Genomic DNA, 24,144 nt, shown 5'->3' on the forward strand with positions numbered 1-24,144 from the left:
GCAAGTTCACAAATTTAAACAGTGTTTAGTCATTTCAATTAAATTTACAATTCCTATATTTCCTTTTTGCCATATTTATTCCTCATCTATTTTTTAAAAAAACCAATATTATCCTTCATCCTCATCTCTAATCTTAATCAAATTCAATTTTTCCCTTCTATTCTATATTCCCTTCCTATTGTCATCTATTTTTATATCCATCCTCACATTGGTTAATTATGTAATATTACAGTTTTTAATATAAATTCAATATTTTAATATAAATCAATTAGTTATATAACTATCTTTTTTGTATATTAATCAATTTGAACATGAATATTCCAATTATTTCCATGCAATCCAATTTCTTACAAATCAATTAATTATATTTACCAATAATAATAAACCAAATAATTTGCCCCATATATTCCTCCAAACCACAACTTAACCATTTCTGCTTTCAACACAATATACAATTAATAGTATCTCAATTATTACAATTCCCTAGTTAAATAGAGCTTTTTTTCTTTTGTGTTTTAAAATCTTGAACTCTCCTCTTTTGCCCTAAATTTCCCATTGTTTGCACCTACCTTTTTTGGTGAGGAAAAAGAAAAGAAATCTGCCTGCCTAATTTTCCAATGTTGCAGCAAATAGCCTGCTTTACTTTCAGTTTGGTTTTTCAGCATAGCTAGGGGGAAAAAAATCTGCTCCATCACTCTTTGCAAGCAAGCAGCAGAGCCCTGAGCAAAACAGCTGAGAGCAAATCAGCTGAGAGTCGGGAGGCCAATCTAATCAACGGGCTAATTAGTCTATGCTGAAGCTCCGCGGGCCAATAAAATTACAAAAAAACACCAAACTGTTTGTTAAATTGCTGGCTCATCTGCCTCTCGCCCACCACTATTTATTGGCAATAAATAGTGGTGCAGAGGGGCGGGGCAAGAGGCGGGGTGAGCCAGCAATTTAACAAACGGTTCGGCCAAACTGCCTAGAACTGGCAGACTCCCACCACTGCGAAGATGACATGACTATATTGGAATAAATTGTTGAATTAGAACAGAATTGTTGAATTTGAAAAAATTGTTGAATTTGAAAAAATTGTTGAATTTGAAAAAATTGTTGAATTTGAACAATTGAACTACTTCAGTATTATCGCCAACAAACCAGCATGACTGTATTTGTGTACATTTATCAGGATCTCAGCTTAATTTGAGGATTTATTTTTCTTCATTTCTTTTTGCTATCAAAAGCAAAAAGACTAATACGTAATGTTCTTGCATTGAACTACGCTGCAGGATCACATTCCAACTGCCACTGGCATGTGAGCTCAATTTCTGGCCAGTTGACAGGTTCATGAGATACTCCCATCAGTGCATCATGAACCAAATGCATCTTGGCTGGAAACAGTAGAGCTTTTGGGCAAGGCAAAATAGAGTTCATATTCCAGCCAAGACAAGGCCGATCTGGAACTGCGTCAAGTACCACCCCCAGCAGCAACAGCAACAACTATATTTATACAGTGCAGATTTGCTTGCTGAGATGGGAAAAAACCAAATAGCAAAATCAAGATTTGACCTTGTGCCTATCCTTCACTTAACTCATAGAGTTAAAAAAAACCTCCCTCCCTGTTCATTGCCACAAGCAAATCAAGTCAGAAGTCTGCTCGCTAACAATTGTTTATCAACATTTACATCATTAATCCTCTAATTATATTTCTATCATGCCTCAGCCTGAATTTCTACTCTTATAACACAACTGTTCTGGGAAATGTTTCCAATGTTCAGCAAGTCAAATGACATGCATCTACAAGAGGGTTTCCCTTGCTTAGTCATAAGCTATGCTGCTGCCATTCTCCACACCCCCTCCTGTTCTTCGTTATTCCCAACACGCTACCTGGATTGCAAAACTCCAGACCAGTTTCTCACGACATCTTGGAGATGTGTGGATTTGAACTGGGAAATTCTGGGAGTTAAAGTCCACACGACTTCAAGTTGCTAAGGGTAAGAAACATTGCTCCGGACCATCACTATATCAAAGCAAAAGGCTCTTGCGTTATCCCTCTCTGCTACACTAGTGGTGGTCAGGATTTTATAGCCCAAATTTAGTAGCTAGTTGCTAGTAGCTGTAATTGTTGTTATAGCACATATTCCTTCTCATAATTTTATCCGCGCCCGCACACACAAATATGTAGGAAGCAAAGAACAAAATCAAAGAAAATTTGTACCAAATTCCCAAGAGTAAAAGAAAATACAAATGCCTCCTTTCATCTCAATTAGGCAGCTCGACTCAAATCAAGTCTGTTACCCCCGGAGACAAGCTGGCCTCCTTTCCTTCACATCTTTCAGATCTGTTCTTCTCCTCATCTCCCCTTAACTTTTATGCTTCAATCTCTGAGAAAGAAAATCACTGAGACCCTATGGAGCAAAAATTGCCCTATTGCAGGGTCAATTTGCTAAAATAGAGCATTTTAAAGAAGACAAATTAGAAAGAAAGTGTAATATCAGACTGTATTTTGATTCTGTCTTGTACAGAAATTCAGACTGTATTTTGATTCTGTCTTGTATTCACAATATGGCGTTCAAGTGCTCCCACTTTCAATTTTGAAACGCCTCCCCTCATATGGGAATAACAGTTGTCATCTCTTTTAGTACTTTGGCAGCACCATGCACATTTTTTGACCTAAAGAAAACAGGTTATGTGGTTCAGAAATGCTGAGTTAAGATTGTAGAAACCAGAAATGATTCAATATCAATATTTCACTGAGAGTACCTCATTGGGCTCTTGAGCTGAAAATCAGTGGGGCAAAAGTGATACACAATATGTCACCACTAATCTCCTGGGAGTTTCAGGAATCCCACATTTACTTTCAGTGGCTTAAAACAGTTCACAGAATTATTTCCCTGAAAACAAAGTAATTCTTTCCCTCGCAACAATAATCCCGCAAAATAGGTTAGACTGACTTGTAAATGAGCCAAGATCACATAAGAGCAATTGGAATCTAGGTCTCTCCAGGGTAGGATTTCCAAATTAGGAGGCGTGATTTCCCCTCCTTCTCTTTATAAATTAAACATGCCTAGAACTGTTAATTTAACCCCATCATCCCTCGCTACTTCAAACCTTCATCTTTAACCGCCACTTCTCAATGTATCTGTCAGATGTAAATGCCTTATTCTCTAATGTGTAAATAGTATATGAACGGGGTATCAGGGGTTAATTTATTCTTCACTTCTTAATGTATTCATATTTCACCACTCCCATATTTAGCTCCACCCATTGTATATATAAGGAGCTGTTTGCACCCTTTTTCTTTGCTTCTATCTGTGAATATTTAGTGAATATAGAATGCCTAATGTAAATAAAAGGAGATATATTTAAACCTTTAACTCTTGCTAAATTTATTGAGTCTGATCCTGAAAATATTGCAACAGTATCAATATTGAGGCGGCCGCAAAACTGTCAAACCGTTTCCGTTGTTTCCGTTACAGCAGCTCGAGCCTTCGGCCGCTTCTCCTCCATCCACGCGGCTGCCTCGCTCTTTTCAACAGCAACCACGGTCGTTGCACAACTTGCAAATCCACGCACGGAAACTTAGATCAGGACAAACCTCCGGTGCGCGTATCTGTTTCACTCGCCCACCCGCCCACCGCCCTCCTTTCCCCGCTCGCTCCTCTTGCTCTCCGACGGAAACTTCCAAGGTGCATCTTCCTCTCCGCTCTTTTAAGGACGGCAACAAACAAACGCAGCGCCCGCTTGCCGGAAGGAAGCGAAAGCAGCGGAGCCTGGCTTTTGAAAAAAAATAAAATAAGCAGCCGCGTTTCCAAAAAGGTAGAAGAAAGGCAGCCGCAATCTGTGCGTATCTGCAGAAGAACATCAAGATCGTTGGGTGATCCATGGCTACAGTGCTTGACTTGCACCTCTGTAGAAATTCCATTTTAGTGCTAGGTTTGATGGATGACCTGGGAGGGGGGAGGGGGGACTGCATGTGATTTTTTAAAACCTGTGTCTTACAAGAGAGAGGTTTTTGAGGAAAGCATGACATATGGGAAGCCTTCAGATTTCTCATTGGAGGAATCCCTCACTGCTTAAGAATGCCACTGAGCAATGAAGATCTGGGCTCACTAGGGAAAGTAACAAGAGTAAAGTTTTGATGATGTTCCTATTAGTCAGAGAGCCATATACATAACAAAGGAGACTGAACTTTTTTTTGTGGTGAATTAATAACATCCATGTATATTGCCAATATTTGTTTCCCTGTTTGTAGTACATTGTGGTAGCATTCGCCAGACAGCCACTATCCTTAGCATGGACAAAGACTGCCTCCGCACTGGGGACAAAGCCACTGTCCACTTCCGCTTCATCAAAACTCCTGAGTACTTGCACATAGACCAGCGGCTAGTTTTTCGTGAGGGGCGTACCAAAGCTGTCGGCACTATCACCAAGGTAATAGTGGATGGGGAGGAGTTTCAGAGATTGGCACCTGCAGTTGCATAATTTCTCTTCTTCATTGATTTAATAGTGTATTGCTTTGTTGCCAGTTACTGCTTGTTGCTACTTACTGGTGGGGTACATAATTGATAAACAATTGTTATTTTCCAGTATCTATATGGGATTAACTTTACAGCAAATTCTATGCTTAAGATGGTTCTGTTCCCATTTTTTCAGAGTTTTCAGCCCAGGTAAGGTAGAACAAGTTTGAGCATTGTTGTTCAGTGAGGAACTTGGCAAAATGTTGCTTGTCTATCTGAATTTGCATTTAGCTATGCTGGAAGGATCCACTGGGAAGCTAGTGAGAAAAGGATGGAGTCTATTTCTGCTGTTTCGGTCCTTTCCTTCTTTTTTTAGAGTTGCCGCAACAAGTCAAGTATCTTCTAGAATTTTCACCCCATCCAAAATGGAGTCTTCTTAGGTGCCCTGCGTCCGTGTTCTTTCTGTTGAAATTAAACATTGCTGCAATACCCATATTTTCTAAAGGCTTGCAAGCCCAGTTACAGTTCTGAGTCTTTTAAGCCTTGCTTCTGTTTGGAATGAAGGTATTATTCCAATGGATTCCTCGTATTTACAAATGCAGGGCACCAACCATCCTTTTTTAAGCATGGCAAATTCAGAAGTTCTTGGTTGCCAAATCAGAATATAATTTTATATATCATTCAAATAGATAAATTGAAGCATATGTACAATGAAATGGCTTAAATATTATTCTGCTGTTAAAATCCCTTTTTTTTTTTCATAATGTTTGATCTTCCCTATCAGCTCCTGGAATAAAAAAATGAGACTAACTTTAGTCTCTTCCTGCTTCGGGAGTTGTAGGAGATGAGAGAGCTTAGCTTCTTTTTCTAAGTATCTGAAGGTCTAACTAAAGTCACATCAACTTTGCTGGGTTAATTCTATGGTTTCAAGTAAAACCCAACACTCAGCAAAGATCCTGATTCTGGTTATCTGTTTTTCACTGGCAGTTACTCCAGACCACCAATAATTCTCCCATGAACTCGAAGCCCCAGCAAATCAAGATGCAGTCTACAAAAAAAGGACCCTTGATCAAGCGCGAAGAGAGCGGAGCCCAGGCTGGCATAGCAGTGCTGACTTCCCCTGTGGCAGAGGATGGAGCCTCACTGGCAACAGTTGCCTCAGCACCATCTGGTGCTCAACAACCATAGGTAGTTGTGGCCTGTGCAGTTGTGGCCTGTGCTGTTGTGGCTTGTGCAGCAGGTGTGGGTTCCAAATTTTTTCACTACCGGTTCTGTGGGCGTGGCTTGTTTGGTGGGTGTGCCTTGGTAGTCATATGACTGAGTGGGCATGTCTGTCGCCCCCTCCTCCTCCTCAGCCTCATATCACAGAGCAAACATGCACATTCTTTGGAAGAGCTTTGCCCAAGACTTCTTGTATATTCAGGGGCTAGCCTGACGCTCTCAACAATGAGTTTGGCAGCGGATTTAAGGAAACGTCTTCCAGCTCTTTAAGATCGACTTTAAGAGTGCCGAGAAGCTGAGAGCAAAAGTAGTGGCAGCGGGTATGACAGGAGCATGTGTGTATGTGTCCCTCTGCAGTCCTCCTCTCCCAGCTGACAGCTAGGGCTTCGCCACTTCCTCTTTTCTTTAGAGGGACAGTGTCTGCCTCCAAGTCCTTGCAGAGGGACACGCACACACACGTCCGTCGCCCCCACTGCTGCTACTTTCGCTGTTGGCTTCTCAGCGCTCTTAAAGTCATTCTTGAAGAGCTGGAAGACGTTTCCTTAGATCCCCGCCAAACTCATTGTTGGGAGAGTCAGGCTAGACCCTGAATATACGAGAAGTCTTGGGCAAAGTTCTTCCAAAGTTCGGCCCAGTCTTCTCCTTCTCGGCTTCGTATCACAGAGCAAACACGAACATTCTTTGGAAGAACTTTGCCCAAGACTTCTCGTATATTCAGGGGCTTATCTGACGCTCCTAACAATGAGTTTGGCGGTGATCTAAAGAAATGTCTTCCTTCAAGATCGACTTTAAGAGCACTGAGAAGCCGACAGCAAAAGTAGCAGCAACAGATGTGTATGTATGTGTGTGTGTGTGTGTGTGTGTGTGTGTGTCCCTCCGCAAGGACTTGGAGGCAGACACCACCCCTCTGAGGAAAAGAGGTGGCAGCAAAGCCCTGGCTGTCACCTGGGAGTGGAGGACCACGGAGGGACACAGACACACACACCCCTGCACAGCTACTTTTGCTGTCAGCTTTTTAGTGTTCTTAAAGTCGATCTTGAAGAGCTGGAAGACGTTTCCTCAGATCGCCGCCAAACTCATTGTTCCAGCTTCCAGCTCTTCAAAATCGACTTTAAGAGCGCCGAGAAGCCGACAGAAAAAGAAGTGACAGCGGGGGCGATACGGATGCACGTGCATGTCTGTGTGTCCCTCCGTGGTCCTCTCCCAGGTGACAGCCAGGGCTTCACCGCCGCCTCTTTTCCTCAGAGGTGCGGTGTCTGCCTCCCTTCACATGCGGTACACATGTGCACCAGCCCTGGGACATCCGGCCACCCTCCCGCAGCACCATCACTGTCGCCACCCCTCTCAGCTCCAGCGCACAGCTCCTCTTCCTGAAGGGCCACCCACCCACCCACCCAGTGGCCGGAATGGGCCAGAAGCAGTGCATCTCCCGTCATGGGCTGGATGGATGACCTGACCTTGGAAGGCAAGGGCGTGGGGGACCACCGGGAAGGCAGGCAAGCATGGCAGGGCCACAGGAAAGGGAGTAGGCTGCTAGCTCTCTTCCCCATGGCCAGGTGGCCCCAACATGCTTGCCTGCCTTCTCGGTGGCCCCTGTGGCCTAGCCCACTTGCCTGCCTTCCTCTCCCACCACCACCTCTTTGTTCAGCTGCTTACCTTCCGTGGCGGTTGGTCCAGAGTCGGGAAGGCAAGCTGATTGGAGTTTTCGGCGGCCCCTAGCCAATTGCCACTGCTGGAAAGCAGCTGGCAAGGAAGCCTCTGAAAAGGCTTCTTTGCCAGCCGCTTTCTCCGCAATCCGCCAAAATGTACCGATGGAAAAAGCTGCTGTCGTTGCCATGTTCTTCGCGCATGCTCATCCCATTGGACTTGCAAGGCAATGGAATGCATAGAACATGGCGGCGACTAACATGGCGGCCAGGGCAAGCAAGCAGCGACCAGAGGACTGGTTCGGGGGCATGGCCTGCCGGCCATCACTAACGGTTCAGTGACCTTGGCCAAATTTCCGCCAATGGTTTGTGCGAACCAGTGAGAACTAATAGCAACCAATCATTGCTGTGCAGTGCGTTTGTACCCTTGTCAATGCATTCATACCTTTCCCAGGCTTACCTTAAAGGGAACCACCGTTTCTCCTCCACTGGTTTTGGTTTCATTTTTGTTGTTTGTTTGCCTTCGTTATCTGTTTGTCCTGTGTTCAGCTTACCTCTGCTTTTCTTTTCCCAATGCTTTCCTTCAGCCTGCTTTGGATGAAGAATCCCACAACCAAGAGGGAAATAAGGTATTTCCTCTACTATGGCTTGTATGCCTTAGGAGCACAGGCTGTAAATTATTTAAGTTGAATTCTCATGAAGCTCAGGAACCTTCAGGAAGAATTGTTATGAACATGGTTTCTCATCCTCTTGTTTCCCATTTATTCTCTGATTTTATTTATACTTTGTTTTTCACAATTTTCACAACTGTTTTGAAATGTTCACAAATTTCAAAGGAATTTACAGTGGAAAGAGAAATAAACAAATAAAACCAGTCATCTTAGGGTTGTTGATAATCAAATACTCTTGTATTACTGGTCATTATTGTATTCGTGTATGGACTGCACCAGTAGAGGCTAAACCAATTTCATTGTATACATGATATACAACGACAATAAAGGCTTTGAACTTTAATTTGTGGTGGAAATGCTCCATGCCCACTTTATTTTGCTGCACTGCTTGTGCCTCTTAGCAGTTACAACAGAGAATACCCCACCATCATGACCATAAGAAAACATCAGTGAGATGTCCTCTTCTGAATAGGAATTGGAAGGCTTAGATCTGTGATGGCGAACCTATGGCACATGTACCACAGGTGGCATGCAGCGCCTTCTCTGTGGGCACGCAAACTGTTGCCCTAGTTTAGCTCTGCCACACATGAAAGCGCACCTCCCACTGGCCAACTTATTGTTGGGTCTCTGCCACACATGCGCGGGGGGCGGGTGTGTGCAGGGGGCACATGCGCAGGGTGCTTGCGGGGGGCTGCGTGTGCATGCTGGGGGCGGTATCAATGCTCGGGGCCCGCGTGTATGTTGCATTTTGAGGTTTCGGGTGCGCAATTTGGGCACTCGGTCCAGAAAAGCTTAGCCATCACTGGCTTAGATGGAAGATGTTTTTTATGGGGCTTATATGTATCCAATACCCAGCACTGTGAATTGTATTTGTGCAGTTTTTTCAATTTCTTTGGTCATCCAAAATCTCTTGTCCATCTTATTCTAATTTGGGCTTTTTTTCTCTCCCTCCCTTTCCTCAGGCAAAGGCTGGCGGTGGTGGCCAGAGGCTTGGTGGCCAGCATTATAAAGTGAAATCTCAAGCAGATATTGTGACTCCAGCTGGTGGCTGCTGAACATCTTTTCAGTAATTGAGAAATTCTCATCTCCCCCTCCATTTCTTCAATTCAAAAACCCGGAGCAGCTTAACCAAAATCCTTTGCAGCTGATCTTCTACTGTGAAAGATGCCGGGAGACTGAGGGCGGGGGGGGGGGACTACGAATTTCCAGGGAATATGGGTTTTCCATTGAAACTAATGAAGGTGACAAAGAACAGATGGAACTGACCAGCAGCCACCTTCTCCCTTTTCCCAAAACATTTTGTACACCTTGAGCTCTTAGTCATGATTTTTATGTTTTTGTTATGGTGGTTTTGTGTGTGAGTGTGCTTGTGAGCATGTGCATTCAGGAGAATACAGGTATAGAAAAGAAAGTACCTGTGTCTTCTCCATTCCCACGCTCACCATTAGACTAGCTAACTTACTCTTTTGCAGTTGGGAATTTCTGAAATCCCAAGCCTTTAAGAGTTTCCTACAGAGCAAACTGTATGAAAAACAGAGGCTTCTGGTATTACCGACTGCATGCCAACTGATTTAGCCCAATCTGGCAAGCCATGGCCTCCTTTCAATTTAGTATCTTGTAGCAGTTTCAGTCTTATTGTTGCTTTTTTCCTTTGCCAAATATATTTTAGTATCATTTTGTTTAATTCTTCAAAAAAAAAATTTTTTTTTCCTAATTTTATCGGAATTGTTTGAAATACGAATAACAATATCGGCAAAATGTTCTTCCTATCAATGATAGCTGCAGATTTTTCCATTTCTCCAAGTCTAATTTAATTTGTTGTGATAGTTTCATATAATTATCTTCTTTTATAATTGCACACCTTGCTGTTAGCTGAACTCCTAGGTATTTAATTTTCTTAACTACCATATTTTCCGGCGTATAAGACGACTTTTTAACACATGAAAATCTTCTCAAAAGTCGGGGGTCGTTTTATATGCCGGGTGTCGTTCTCCTGTAACCAGGCAGACCAGCCCGAAAGGCTCTGATGAGCCTTAAATGGCTCTGACGATCCCAGCTGAGTTCCCTGCAACTCAGCTGGGATCGCCAGAAACCATGTAAAAGAAAAAAAGTTTTTTCCCTTTTACTCTGACGATCCCAGCTCTGAGGATCCCAGCTGAGTTCCCTGCAACTCAGCTGGGATCGCCAGAAACCATGTAAAAGGAAAAAAGTTTTTTCCCTTTTACTCTGACGATCCCAGCTCTGACCATCCCAGCTGAGTTCCCTGCAACTCAGCTGGGATCGCCAGAACCATGGCTCTGACGGTCCCAGTTCTGACGGTCGATCCCATCCCAGCTGAGTTCCCTGCAACTCAGCTGGGATGGCCAGAGCCATGTAAAAGAGAAAAAGTTTTCCCCCTCCAGCTTGCTTACCTCAGCTGCTAGTCGCAACGCTTGCCTTGCTTTGCTTGCCTGAATCTATTCAGGCAAGCAAGCAACTCCCTGCCTGCAATCAAGCAAGGAGGGAGTTGTGGACTTCAACTCCCAGAATTCCTCAGCCAGGAAAGCAAAACTGCCTGAGGAATTCTGGGAGTTGAAGTCTACAAGTCTTAAAGTTGCCAAGGTTGGAGACCCCTTTTCTATTGGGTAAGTTTTTTTCCCCTTTGGGAGCTTTAAAAAAAATAGTCAATTGGGTTTTTTTTAGTTGTTCTTTTTTAGACCTAGCCATTTAAAGTTTAGGAAGTTTTAAATTTAGCTTTCATATAAAAATAAAAATAAAATAAAATAAAATAATATTTGTGCAGCTTTCTGAGATTTAGTGTGTTTCTGTAGTGTTTCACTCCAACTACACAAACACACAAAATCTCACAAAGCTGTATGTGGAATTTTGTGTGTGTAAAGTGTGAAAGTTGATTTTTTGGACTTTTTGTGGCTGTGTGAGGTTCCTGCTTGTTGCAGGGGCCATTTTGGGTCTAGCACAGCTGCTTTTACATTGTGGGTGAGCCAGTTGTGTTGTGTTGTGTGTGTTTAGAGTGTGAAAGTTTTTTGGGGGGGCTTTTTGTGGCTGTGTGAGGTTCCTGCTTGTTACAGGGGCCATTTTGGGTCTAGCACAGCTGCTTTTACATTGTAGGTGAGCCAGTTGATGTTTTTTAATTTTTATTTGGTGTGCATTGGAAGAGGGGCAGTCTTATATGGCGAGTATAGCCCAAACCCTATATTTTAACAGGAAAAGTTGGGGGTCGTCTTATACGCCCAGTCGTCTTATACGCCGGAAAATACGGTATTTGAATATCTATCTTTTCCACTAACTTTTTTTTGTTTCTCTGTGACATTTTTAACTAGTATTTTAGTTTTATCTTTATTCATTTTCAATCCTGCAACTTCACCATACTCTGCTATTATTTTTATTAACTTGGGTCCAGATTCTTGTGGTTCTTCTAAGATAAATACCAGGTTATCTGCAAATGTCTGTAGCTTATATTCTTCTGTTTTTATTTCCATTCCTTTTATTTCTGAGTCTTGTCTAATGTTTCCATTAAGTATTTCCAATGTTAATATAAATAATAGAGGGGACAACAGACCTCCTTCTCTCATGCCTTTTCTTATGTTAATGTTTTCAGTCACATCCCCATTAACCATTACTTTTGCAGTTTGCTTAGAATATATTGCCTCAATCATGTTAACAAATTTCTCCCCATAGTCCATATATTTTAATTGTGATAACATAAATTGCCAATTTACATTATCAAATGCTTTCTGTGCATCTAAGAATATCAATGCCATTTGTTTTTCTGGATGCATTTCATAATATTCCAACGTGTTCAAAATGATTCTCATATTATTCCTAATTTGCCTTTTAGGTAAAAATCCATTCAGGTCTGGGTGTATAAATTCATTCAGGAATCTTTTTAATCTTTCTGCAATTATTGAGGCATATATTTTGTAGTCTGCATTTAATAGTGATATTGGCCTAGTTTTTTTATCTGCATTAAATCTGATTCTTTTTTCGGTATCAGGGATATATTTGCTTCCATCCATGTGTTTGGAATTTTGGCCTCTAACAGTACTTCATTATAAACTTCCAATATTGGCAAACCCAAAGTATCTTGTAAACATTTATAAAGCTCTGCTGGTAGTCCATCTGGTCCTGGTGTTTTATTATTATTATTTTGTCTCTTGATCTCCTCTGTTAGTTCCATCATTGTTATCTTTTCATTTAACATAACCTTCACTGTTTCTGGTAATTTGGGTAATTCAGCTTTCTCCAAATATTGTTTTATTTTTTTTTCTGACACCTTCTCTTGATTATATAATTTTCTGTAGTAATTCTGGATTATTTTCTTTTTAGTTTCACTCATAGCTGTGTATCAATTTCTTCTCTTTCTCCTTTTTCAATTTATATGCTAACCATCTTCCTGGTTTGTTGGCATTTTCAAAGTAATTTTGTTTTGCTCTTTTAATCTTTTGTGCTAGTTCTTCTGTTTCCATTAATTGAGTTTATGTTTTATCAGTCCCATTTGTTTTTTTAAATTTTTTTGCGGTTCTTTCTGTAACTGTTTCCAGTCTTTTGTGTTCTTCTGCTAATCTCTTTTGTGTTTGCCTCTTTTCCTTATTCTTTTTTGCTGTATAGGTGATTACTAATCCCCAAATATATGCTTTTGCTATATCCCATACATTTTGTAATGAAGTCTCATCTTTTGTATTCTCCTTGAACAAGATTTCCATTTCTTCCTCCATTATTTGTATAAACTCTTTATCATTTAATAGGGCTTGATTCAACATCCATCTCATTTTTTCCCTTTGACCTTTCCAATTTATTTTCATTGTGTTGTGATCTGCCTGTACTGTACATTTATTTCAATTTCTATCTCCTGTACATTTGTTCTTAATTCCGGTGTCATCTATATCATATCTATTCTCAACCATGATTGATGTCTGAGTAGAATGTATCTTGGTTTTTCTCTAAGTTCATGTCTCTCCATGTATCTTGAAGTGATAGTTCTATCATTTTAAAGAAGGTCCTAGGGAGTGTTTTCCATGTCTTTTTATCTACTTTCCTACTTCTATAGTCCAGTTTTGGGTCCACAATTACATTGAAGTTCCCTAACACACAACTACTGTCATAATCCATTTCAGTTATTTTCATGTGGAACTGTTTATAAAATTCTTCTTGCTTATTATTGATATCAAAAGTACTTGTTTTTGGTTTATTATTATCTCTACCATCAAAATTCTCCCATCTTCATCTGTGTATATTTACTTGGTGTTTATTGTTTCCTTTATATATAAGACCACCCCCTTTTTCTTTTATTGTGCTAATGAAATGTAACTTTTCCCATTTTGGAGTATTCTAAAAGCCTACTATGTTGTTTTTGAATATGAACTTTTTGGAGACAGATTAAGTGAAGTTTTAATTTTTGTAGTTTTGTGAAAGTTTTTTTTTCCTTTTTATTGGTGAATTCAATCCATTTATGTTGATTGATATCATTTGTATTTCTTATTCCATCTTCTCACTTGTATATAGGTCGTATTGTCCTAGTTTATCTTATTTCTCTCAGTTCCTTTGCTTTTGCTCCTTCTTGTTCTACTTGTTCTGTTTTCTGGGACTTTCTTTCTGACGTATAGTCTTTTCCACATTTGCTAGTTCTCTTTGCCCTTTGTGTTCTCCTTCCTCTCCCCTTCCCTGTTCTTCAGTAGTTCCAAAGTGACATTCATAAAATTCATATGCTTTATCTAATGAGTCCAATCTATCTTTTTTTCATTTCAAGTTGCCAAAATTCCCCCCGGTATCAGCTATCTAAAATTTACATTGTATTTAATCAGCTGACCTGTCAAGAATTGATATTGTCTTCTTAGGTTTCTTACTCTTCTTGGCACCTGTTTCACCGCCACAATTTCTTTGCCTTTATATTGCAGAGGTTCAGCTCTCGCTTTTTAAAGTATTTCAACTCTTATCAGCTTAACAAATCTGACATGAAATTTGTCTCGGGAGATTATGTCTTCTCACATAGGTTGTGTGTATTCTGAATATTTCATCAATTTCTGTTTGCATTTCCTGCGTTGCAATTTGTAAGGCATTTGCCAGCAATTCTATCATTATATCAGGGTAGGTCTTCTCCTTTTTCCTCTTCTATATTTTGGAATCTCAAGAAATAAGCAGCCTTTCCATTTGCAACAAAATAATGTTTTCCTCCAATTCTTTATTTTCCTGTGTAAGCCTTTGATTCATTTCCTCCATTTTTTTCTCGGCTTGTTCTGATTTTTCCTCTATTACCTGAATCTTTTGTTCTTTTTTTTCTATCATCTGTTGGAAATTCCCTATTTTTGCATTCATGTTGTGTACCGTTTCTTTTACCTCTCCCAACTCACTCTTCACCTCATTATGATTCTTTGTTATCGCCTCCTGTAAGGATTGGAACATTGTCATCACGTCTTTTTGAAATGCATTTGATTGCTCTGCTTGTAACATGCTCTCTATCAATCTTTTACTTGATGGACTTGATGCTGCAGATGATGTTTTCTTTCCTAACTTGCTTAAATTTGGATTGCTTGCCATTTCTGCTTATAACTAATGTCTATTAACCAGGTTAAATGGGACTTTAATTTAGCAAAATACACCACAATAAATATCCTAGCTCCCAAGCAACTTCTAACCCCACTGCTTTATACCAAGGAAAGGCCACTCTTTTCTCTTCCTATTCCCACCTGTATCACAATCTTATAACTTTTATAATCCACCAGATCAGTCCAAAAATTTATCCTGTAATAGCGTGGAGTACTTCTTTGCAAATAGTTATTTTTCTTTCTTCTTCTTCTCTCAATAACTAGTATCAGTAATCCACAAGCTCATCAATACCCCAGGACGTTGCAACTCTCAGTTCACTTTTCAAAGTTCACAGCTGCTTCTTTCTTCTCTTAGTATTAAATATTTGTAATCCAAAAGGCCCATCAATTCTCCAAGACTTTATAAATCTCAATTCGCTGTTGAGTATATTTATAATCCCAAAGCATTAAAATGTGGAAAAACACAAATCCCAAAGTTTGGAGTATCCAGCCAGTCCAAGAGCCAAAAAAAGGAAAAAATAAAAAATAAAACTAAACAGGAGGAAAGTCTTTCACTTGGTCTCAAAACAAATCCAAGCTGTTTCACTTCTTCACTTTGCTAGCTCAATTTGTAATCCACAATAGTTCAAAACATAGTTTAAAGCCTTTTAATATTTTCACTCTGTATCTCCAAACTTTCAAAGTAAGCAATCTGCAGGTGCTATTTTATTTCAAACTCCTTTCCAAAAATAACCACCCTAGACATAACAGACTTCTTCTATCGACTTGCAGTGTCCTCTCCAAACTTTAGGTGTCGTGCTTACTTAGTTTTCCATTTTTACTACAATATTTATTTTGAAGACAAAGGGAAAAAAACCTTTTAAAGTCCGTCCAAACTTAATAATCATCAAATCAGTTCCAATTTTTTAGTAGGAAAAAAAACAAAACAAAAAGAACCAGTCCAGGCTCCCCACAGGTTTTAACCCGTGCCTCTTATATTTTAAATGAAATCAGGCTTTTTCCGGATTGTCAAAGGCTCAAAATCTTAGTCTCCACTAAGCTTTGGGAAGCAGGCAATAAAACATCCTGCCTCCCCTTTTTGAGTTACACTCTCCAGGAAAGGAAAAGTTCTTGGGGAAAATTCCTCCCAGAGGTTAGAAAAAAAAAAATCTTGCCCAGATCACTCATGCTGCTGCTCAGTCCTTCTCAGTCACTTCTTCCATGGGGCTGTCCTAGCTTGTTCTGGCCATAATGGCCATTGTCTTCTCCTGCCAGCCCCTTGCAGGTCCAGCTTCCTCTGGACCTGCAAGGGGCTGCTTTCTTCCTCGCAATCTATGGAGTGTCCCGTCTACTTCGTTACCTTTCCGGGGTGACTTTTGACCCCCTAGGGGGCCTGGTAGGTTGAATTTGGCTGGTTTAGCTGAGCTCCGCTAAGTCATTACCATACTGCCACAACGTCATCCCCGCCCTCTTTCATTTATTTAATTCTTTTGTTCAGAAAGATGAATGTATAATGCTGGCAAGCATTAAGGAAATCACAGTGCTGTGTTCTCCTTTTTGAGCCACACATAAGAACTACTGAGGCTACCATGGTGTCAACATTAAAAAGAACAATGTGGTAAAAAAGAAAAGCTTGTTTTCTCAATTTTAAAGGAAATGGGTTATTACTTCACTAATCCTGGTTCATAAAATGTAATCAAGTTAGATGTAATTTGTAAATATGTTTCATATGGCTGAAGTTTCTTCCCTGAAAAGTCTTGAAGACTAGCTGGTTGTTTTCCTGAACTGGGGATTTACTAAAATGCTTTCAGAACTTTTTGTCAATCAAATTGACAAAAGAAACTTGTGCCATAAGAAAAATCCTGCTGAATCAAATATGCCTTTTTCTATATTGTGACTTAAGAGGGTGTTCAAAAACATGAGCAAAGTCAGGTATTTACAACTGGTATTTAGCAAATGCTGTCTTTCATTCTGAAGGTATGGTTACACTGAAACCAGTAGCTCTACAGATTTAACTAGCTTTTTAAAAAACAATCTAAATTAGTATCACCAATCACATTCATCTAATAGAAGCAAATTCTATGTGCTTTATAAAGAATTGCCTTATCTTGTATCTCCCCGAGTTTCACACTGATGCATGATAGCCAAGTTCTGGTATTTTTAGGAAAATTTCTACATAATTTTTATATACATTTATCAAATTTTGAATGAAAAATAGTTTGTAATCTTTTCAAGCTAAAAGACAGCTTAATTATTTTGGGTATCCTATTTACATCCTTCCTAAAGAGTTGTAATGACCAGAATTTTATAGGGCTATTTATAACAGTTGTTCATAAGAAATGTGCACAATTAAAAAATAAGTTCAAAGCTATTGCTATTTTGAAAAACTCAGATTGGAAAAGTTGCAATCCTGATTTTAGTTAAGCCTTGACATCAAATGTTTTCTTAAAATTAAACTACAGTAGTTTAAACAGCAGTATAAATTGCTTTTTTAATTATGTAACTTTTTCAGCAGATTGGCTCTTCCTGGGACTCCTTCCCTCATAGGAGATTTGTACTGACATGGGAGGAGGGGATATCTGTATGTCCGCATATGATCTGTGATTTATATGACAAACACCTGTAGTACCATTATTCTTTGATGAGAATTTCTACTCCTATTTTACTCCTCTCTGACCCCCAAAAATTTCTTTGTTCATTAATGACTCGTTTCACCACTTTTAAGAAAAATCATTTATTGATTTATCTTGCATAGGTATAGATTACAACAAAAATAACAGACTGTGCAGCATTTGTAATCTACAGATTTAGATACACTCCTCCTAACCCTCAATACAAAAAGATTTCTTAGTATGATTTATTATTACAATCATGAATCTGTGGGGTACCTTCCTAAGGACAAAGTAAGTTTGGTAAAAGTCATATTTTTCATGCTTCGCTTTTGTATCCACTTGAAAAGCATTCCTGATGATAACCATTGGATATGTACAGTTTGGAAGCTACTATATTGCTTCTCAGTCAATAGTCTTAACTAGCCATCTATAGTTTAGTACCTTCAAATGTCTGTGGCTATGTGAAAAAGGTTAGATCTGAGAGTAGTGAGAGCAGCTGCATGAAAATGACAGGTGAAGGCATTGGCACCATAAAATTGTAATACTTTTTCATATGCTTAACTAAGCACTGTTGATTTGATATCACTGGATTTTCGGTCTCTGGTTGTATTTTATAACATGTTTAAGTTAAAAAGCTTGGTTAATAAGTACACATGTGTAGCTACATTATCTATACCTGTGATGGCAGACCTATGGCACGCGTGCCACAGCTGGCATGCAGAGCCCTCTCTGCAGGTACACGAGCCATCCCCAGCTCAGCTCTACCGTGCATGCGCATGCGCCTCTCGCTGGGCCAGCTGATTTTTGGGATGCAGGTGCATGCGCGGGGGTGGGGGAGGTTGCGTGTGCGTGCACAGGGAGCGGGGTGGTGGTTCGTGTGCGCATGCACGGAGGCGCATTGCATTATGAGTGCCAGCACACACACTTTTGGCACACGATGAGAAAAAGGTAGATCACTGATCTATACCATATGGAGGTCTTAAACCAGACTTATTGGCTGAACCAAAATGATGTCCCAGAATTAATTTATAATAAAACTTAATCTCAGGCCCCAGAGTGATGTAGCTGGACATGATGGCAAGCCATGAAATTTGACTACATATAATAGGTCAAATAAATCAAATAATTTCATAATAAGATCAGATGGGCAAAAATACCAGTAAATGCTCCTTAATTAAGTCTTTTTGTTTTTGTGTATCACAAGAATACAACTGCTATTCACAATATTTATCTTTCTCAATATAGTTCCATTATTTCACAAAAACACTGCATGTTCATCACGCCATATTAAATCCTAAATTCAGTTTTCTTCTAAATAGAACCATCCATTAGTCATTCTTTCATAACAAAAAACCCTATCCTTAACCTATCCCTATTTTGGGATAATTACAAACAAGTTAATTTTGCAGCTAATGTTAAAAAAAAAAACTATACATAAACTACATGGGACAACTAAGAACATGGAGAATGGGATGTGTCTTAAAATTTATTCCAAGTAGTGGACTAATGCAGGCCTATAATGTGCCTGAAGGAGCATAAGAATTCAGATGTTGAAATAAATTTTTGTAATTAGAATTCTTATGACAAGGAAAACCACTGTCCTTTTATCTAATTTTTTTTAAAAAAGTGCTGGAAACAGCCTTTACTGTAACATTGAAGGGGAAGTCATCAATTTAAAAATTAGTATAAGTCAAAGAACATGGGATTTATTCTGGAACCTAAAAATGCTACCTGATTCTGGCACCTGATAAGGAAATACTGGAAGAATGATCAGCTAGCAATTCCTTGTTCTTATTCTTGGCGAATGGACTGATAGAACCCATCTGTCATTTTTACAGGTACACACAAAGAAAGACAAATAGTACCGGAGGTCTGCACAAACATCACAAATACTAGCTAGATCTTTCTGTTAGATACAGCTGGTTAACAAAGTTTATAGAGCCCGATAATGGTAACAAACCTTTATTAGCTAAATATTTCTCAAGAATTTAATGTGCTATGTTATGTTACGTCAGAGCAGTCACATCTTCATACCGAAGAAGTTGAGGCAAGGCCCAAGTAATACTATTTCTTCTATAATACTGTTATATGCATGCACCAGTTCTAGTTGCAAGAAACCTTGTCCTTTGCCCCACACCTCTTCTCTCAATAGGTGCATGGAATGAGTAACGGATACTACTCTGCCATTGTAGCTACCAAAATGCAGCAGTAAACTTGTGCACATTGTGCACATCCACTACGTTCATATTTACAATTGAGAAAATGCTTTTAAAACAAAGCCCCAAAGCAGAGGAAATGGCCAAGCTCAGCCTTCTCCACTGTCACTTATCCTTAGGGATGAAAGGAACCAGTTGACCCAATTGGACCAGGGTTTTTTTCTGCTGCAAGAGAACTGCTGCTGCTCCTTTGGACAGTGCTAGCAACAATCATTTGCAGAACTAAGGTTTTCCTAACTTTAACCACATATATCAAAGATTGAAACCAGGACATTCAACATTTACAATACTCTGGTGTAGTTCACTATCCTGTCCTGCTATCAGATATCTCTACATTCTCTCTTCAGTTGTCAGCATGGTTACCTACCTAAATGTTTATGTGGCTTCATTTAAATAATAAAAACCACTGCAGTCAAGAATAGAGATAATATTCACGTTGGCTAGTGTGTTCCAAATGCCAGATCATTTTTCCCATCTGATCTCTGTTCTGGTAATCTCAACCTATCTGGATTGATTTGGGGTCATCAAGTCGATGTCAACTATTAATGACCACACTGACAGACCTCTAGGATGACCAACACATCTGGAGGGTTCCAAATTGGAAATGCTGGACAAGGCTGTATGTCTTCCCCTTAGATTAATTTTTCTAAAGCAGGAAGCATTTGTTGGTTCCAAAATTATTTCAGCCTGAAAAATTGGGTCTTTTGAGACCCATCAAAGTCTCCACACTCTTTTGCCATGTATGGCTATTTCTTTCTCAAGTAAGGGTGGAAGTAGGAATTATTTAGGCAACAATCCAGAAGGTTATATCTATTGAGCACAATTTTATTCAAAGACGATCCATTTAGCAAAAAGAAAAATGTTCTTTGCATGTGTCTATACTAAGAACAAAGCTTTTCCGCTAGAAAGGGTAGCAGTTAAATAGAGTGTAACACTTTAGAGCAAAGAAAAAGAACACCATTTTTTAAATCTTTCCACCTATAAAATTGTTTCTGTGATCAACAATTAGCATAACTGGAAGATAGTTTTCCTTGTCTTGTTGTTTTATTCTTTGCTGTGTTTGTTTTCTACTAAAGGGATGGGGGTGCTTTTTCATGCCATAAGCAATGTTTAAAAAATTATGCCATCTCAGAACTCTGACTAACTCTCATATTTTGCAGAAATATGGCAGTTTTCTTTACTATTTAGTCAGCATGGGACTAGTTTAGCAAATTATTATAGACATTTAGTTGCACTTTCTCTGTTTCAAGGAACTATTCAAATAAATGGCTGAAAATTCAATCAGCTTAGAAATATAAGGTTGTGTGGTACATTAGAAGTTCAAGTTCCTGCTACTCTTAATGGTTTATGAGATTAATATATACAGTATGTTATGCAAGCTTAAAAACAGCATTTAATCCCTTTCCAACATATACAGTCCAAATTACAGCAGCTTCTGATATATCTATATTATCATCAGGAGTTGAAATGAACTGAAGAGTCTTTTACCTTTTTGTGAACTACAATAAGCAACTTGTCCACTGAAAGCAGATTAAAAGACAGAATTCAATATGAAACAAGTTTTGCATTGGAGCTAATATTGTAATACTGACTTGTGAAATATAGGGGATATTCAAGAAAACAGTATTCAGAGATATTTCATCTCTGAACATGCTGGATACTTTGCCATCGGCATTAACAACCATCCCCCTCTTATTAGGAGCTGGTGCATTTGATTCTAGGCCAGTGACAGTATTATCTCATTTTCTAAGAAACAAAATACTGCACATTGGTAAATATGCGTCAACATTTAATCCATACAAATAATTCTAATTTTCCTTTACACTATTTTCCCAATAGAAAAACTCTTTTTCCATTCATCAAAACTGCAGCTTCCAATTTCTAAACACATCACAGTTCCCTAACAAACAATCCCCCATTTCTCTCTGTATCTTTGAATCTGTGCATTGTTGCTTCCATGGAATCCTGTCAACATAGGAAGAGGAATGGCCCTAAATCTACAATCCTCATCCATGACAGATTTCATGAAAACATTCCTTTACCTGTCTCCACACAAAATGATTATGATATAAAGGTGACCAAAGTTATGTCACTTTTAAAAAACTTTTAACTGCCCAGAGTTTCCAGCACACCTTCTGTATCCCCCAGAACCACTCAGAGTAGGCACAATAAAAGGCACCTCTATGAAGAGGTGGAGGCTTTGGGGGGAAGGGGGAACACACAAATGAGGGCCTAAACAGGACCCTAGAACCTGGCAAAGGCTTTATATCCTTACTCCACACCAAACCTTATGTCACTGCCAATTTTTTTTTTCTGCATTGCTTAACTCGTTTAAATATGCCTTCAGTCCCCAGAAAATTGAGCTTTAAAGAAACAACCAGAAATTAGGTTTGGAGAAGTATAAAGGAGGGGATAAATATGAACTGGATTAAGTATGTTTAAAAAACTGCTTTAAGAACTAAATATAAAATACCAATCCAAAAGGCCTCTTTCTTCCTCTGCACTCAGAAGAGTGTTGTTTCCAGGAGAGAGCTGACTGATCAGGGAGTGTCACAGCTTACATCCCATCTCTGTGCAACATAGCAAAAAAGATATATTGCCCATTCGAAGCTGCCTGTCTTCCTGGCGCTGCTTCCCAACTGCCTTTCACAGTCTGAAGTGCAGGTCTCGAGGTAGGTGACTTTTGAGCTAGTGGTGCAAGAAGACGTTATGAGACCAGCTCCCCATGCACACGGAAGCGATAAATGCAGGTGTATTCTGGATGGCCCCAGTTGCTGAGAACTCTGAGCTCCACCAGCTGGAAGGCTGCCTGTCTGTCTATATCCTGAGGATGGGAAAAGAAAAGAAAAGGTTGACTTTTTAAAACGTGACCTGTAGAGAATGCTCCTTCAGCTTGGCCTAGTTTAGTTCAAACGTGCACTTACTGCCTGGAGAACAGTAACATGTCTCTGATCACATTCCTTAAAAAAGGAATATGTCACTTTTTCAGCCATGGGCTTTATTTTTACTTTTCTCCCTGGAGATGCTAGAAATATATTTGTTTACAGAATAAAGCCTGCATTTTTTTGGTATGATTTCCCTTAAGGGAAAAAGTGGCTGCCATAAGTTCTTAAATATTTGATGTACACATTTTTAAAAAAAATAAAAATGCTGAAAATTGATTGTGCAGTCTGGGAGTGTCGGGAGCCACAAATTGAAGGCAAGATGCAGGGTACATGTATTCAAATGTATAAATAAACTTTTTAAAGATGCCTCCACCAACAACCAATAGGAAAGGCCTCAAACATGATTCTAATTTGTTTCTATCATCTATAGAAATATGCCTAATTCACCATCCCTGTCAAAACTCTGCAAGCATTGATAAATGGGTACAAACTGCCTTCCTTCTTTCCCAACTTGTGCAGACCAGATAGTTTGGACTATAACTCCTCATCACTGTCCTGAACAGAGATAGTGAGGGATCTAATCCTTCACATATAAAGAGCGCTGGGTTGGGGAAAGCTTTGAAGTCCACTTCTTTGACCAGGAGATATTAGTATATGGGGCCGAACCGTAAAATGATCAATTTCTTCACTGTATTATAGTTTATTGCATAGCCAGATGTTCAGACTGTATTTGGGATTTTTATCCTCTTATCAAATCCTTCCCAAGGACCAGGGACAGCAGATCCGTATCTTTGATGGTGTTAAAGGTTATTATTATTATTGTTTTAGTAAGAGCAGACTCCTGTGCTATGTCCCTTAAAACATAAGGAAAATCCATCTGCTGCCTCCATAATGGCTAATCCTTGGGTAACTCTGCAGGTAATATCACAATGAGACCAAAACAGTTATACTTAAAAAAACCAAAAACTACTATTATAATCCCTACATTTTATTGTTTGAAACCTATTTTACAAACAGATTCTTTATCCAGGGAAGACTGTATAAATAAAAGGTACACTAGTACGCTTTATTAAAAAATCTATTCAGGACTGAATAAAAACAGCAAATAAGGCCCACTGTTTCCCTGCAAGCTCTGAAGCCCTTGGTCTACCCTCACTCCCATTTCTTGTCCTTTTTCTTACCTGAAAGTGAAATGTTTGGATAGAATCCCCATCTTGATTGTATGTGAAATTCCCAAGGAGGATGCCCTCTTGATGGTCTTCTTCCTCTAAGCCCTAAGCAAACAAGTGAAGATAGGGATAGGAATCAGATCACTTAACAACCGTGTTATAATTTAAGAATTGCAATGATTCACTTAACAAATGTGGTGAGAAAAGTCGTAAAACAGGGCAAAGCTCACTTAAGAAATGTCTCATTTAGCAACACAAATTTTGGGCTCAGTTGTGATCGTAAGTTGAAGACTACTTGTATAGAACCAACATAGCAAAAAGAGGTCTGATCATTATAAACATATACTCTCCCACTTCAAGGACATGTCTAATTACAGAATTTCAGTCAATGCCAGAGACTTATATTGAGCAATTCAGTGACCTGTTGCACTCTAGATGCCATCAGCCTCTCTTCAGTATGCTTTGTATAATTTCCCCAGCATAGAAATTCATTTCCTCTTAATTTCCATACCCTTATGATAGTTTAGCAATAATAATAAATCCACCATCAGCAACAGAACTGTAATTTTCTCCCTGTAGCAATTTATATAAGAAGCTATAAGATATTTTAGTTTTTGATGGATGACATTACAACATTTATTTCTCTTATTTGATTGTATTTATATTTTATATTGTTTTACTGTATTCAATTTTTAGTTTATCTTGGCTTTTAGTTAAATAAATATAAATTAATCTAAATATTTCTTTACAAAGATTATCTT

The 24,144-nt window shown here is 39.2% G+C and overlaps 2 protein-coding genes and 1 long non-coding RNA gene across 5 annotated transcripts in view; 1 reads left to right on the forward strand and 2 right to left on the reverse strand.

The window, feature by feature from the left end:
• Nucleotides 1–2,464: 2,464 nt before the first annotated feature.
• LOC148112791 (uncharacterized) lies at nt 2,465–2,832 on the reverse strand. The gene is made up of 2 exons (XR_015728887.1): nt 2,746–2,832; nt 2,465–2,655 (listed from the first exon to the last, which is right to left on the reverse strand). It is a non-coding gene; the product is annotated as an uncharacterized LOC148112791 (long non-coding RNA).
• Nucleotides 2,833–3,866: 1,034 nt separating this feature from the next.
• On the forward strand, nt 3,867–9,292 carry LOC148112792 (uncharacterized). Its single transcript, XM_087873506.1, has 6 exons — nt 3,867–3,918; nt 4,238–4,416; nt 5,430–5,628; nt 6,694–6,870; nt 7,724–7,938; nt 8,943–9,292. Exons 1-6 carry the CDS (start codon nt 3,867–3,869, stop codon nt 9,033–9,035), a joined length of 915 nt encoding a protein of 304 aa, XP_087729632.1. The 3' UTR covers nt 9,036–9,292.
• A 7,927-nt stretch (nt 9,293–17,219) lies between these two features.
• The window catches only part of SUN2 (Sad1 and UNC84 domain containing 2), a 31,329-nt gene continuing 24,404 nt past the window's right edge, over nt 17,220–24,144 (reverse strand). For all 3 annotated transcript variants that reach the window (XM_060694559.2, XM_060694562.2, XM_060694560.2), the window contains exons 17-18: nt 23,396–23,488; nt 17,220–22,153 (exon numbers count right to left, since the gene is read on the reverse strand). In XM_060694559.2, coding sequence (XP_060550542.2) covers nt 22,037–22,153; nt 23,396–23,488 — 210 coding nt within the window. In that variant the 3' untranslated portion in view covers nt 17,220–22,036. The remainder of the gene's footprint in view (nt 22,154–23,395; nt 23,489–24,144) is intronic.

The sequence above is a fragment of the Pantherophis guttatus genome, chromosome 7 (assembly GCF_059756535.1).
Source record: "Pantherophis guttatus breed Tessera chromosome 7, ASM5975653v1, whole genome shotgun sequence".
In the NCBI taxonomy this organism is placed as follows: domain Eukaryota; kingdom Metazoa; phylum Chordata; class Lepidosauria; order Squamata; family Colubridae; genus Pantherophis; species Pantherophis guttatus.

Bases quoted from the DNA above. Each gene is read 5' to 3' on its own strand.
- LOC148112792 (XM_087873506.1), top strand. From the start codon at position 3,867: ATGGCTACAGTGCTTGACTTGCACCTCTGTAGAAATTCCATTTTAGTG. The intron at 4,417-5,429 runs GTAATAGTGGAT...TTTCACTGGCAG, and splicing joins CTGTCGGCACTATCACCAAG to TTACTCCAGACCACCAATAA. The intron at 7,939-8,942 runs GTATTTCCTCTA...CCCTTTCCTCAG, and splicing joins ACAACCAAGAGGGAAATAAG to GCAAAGGCTGGCGGTGGTGG.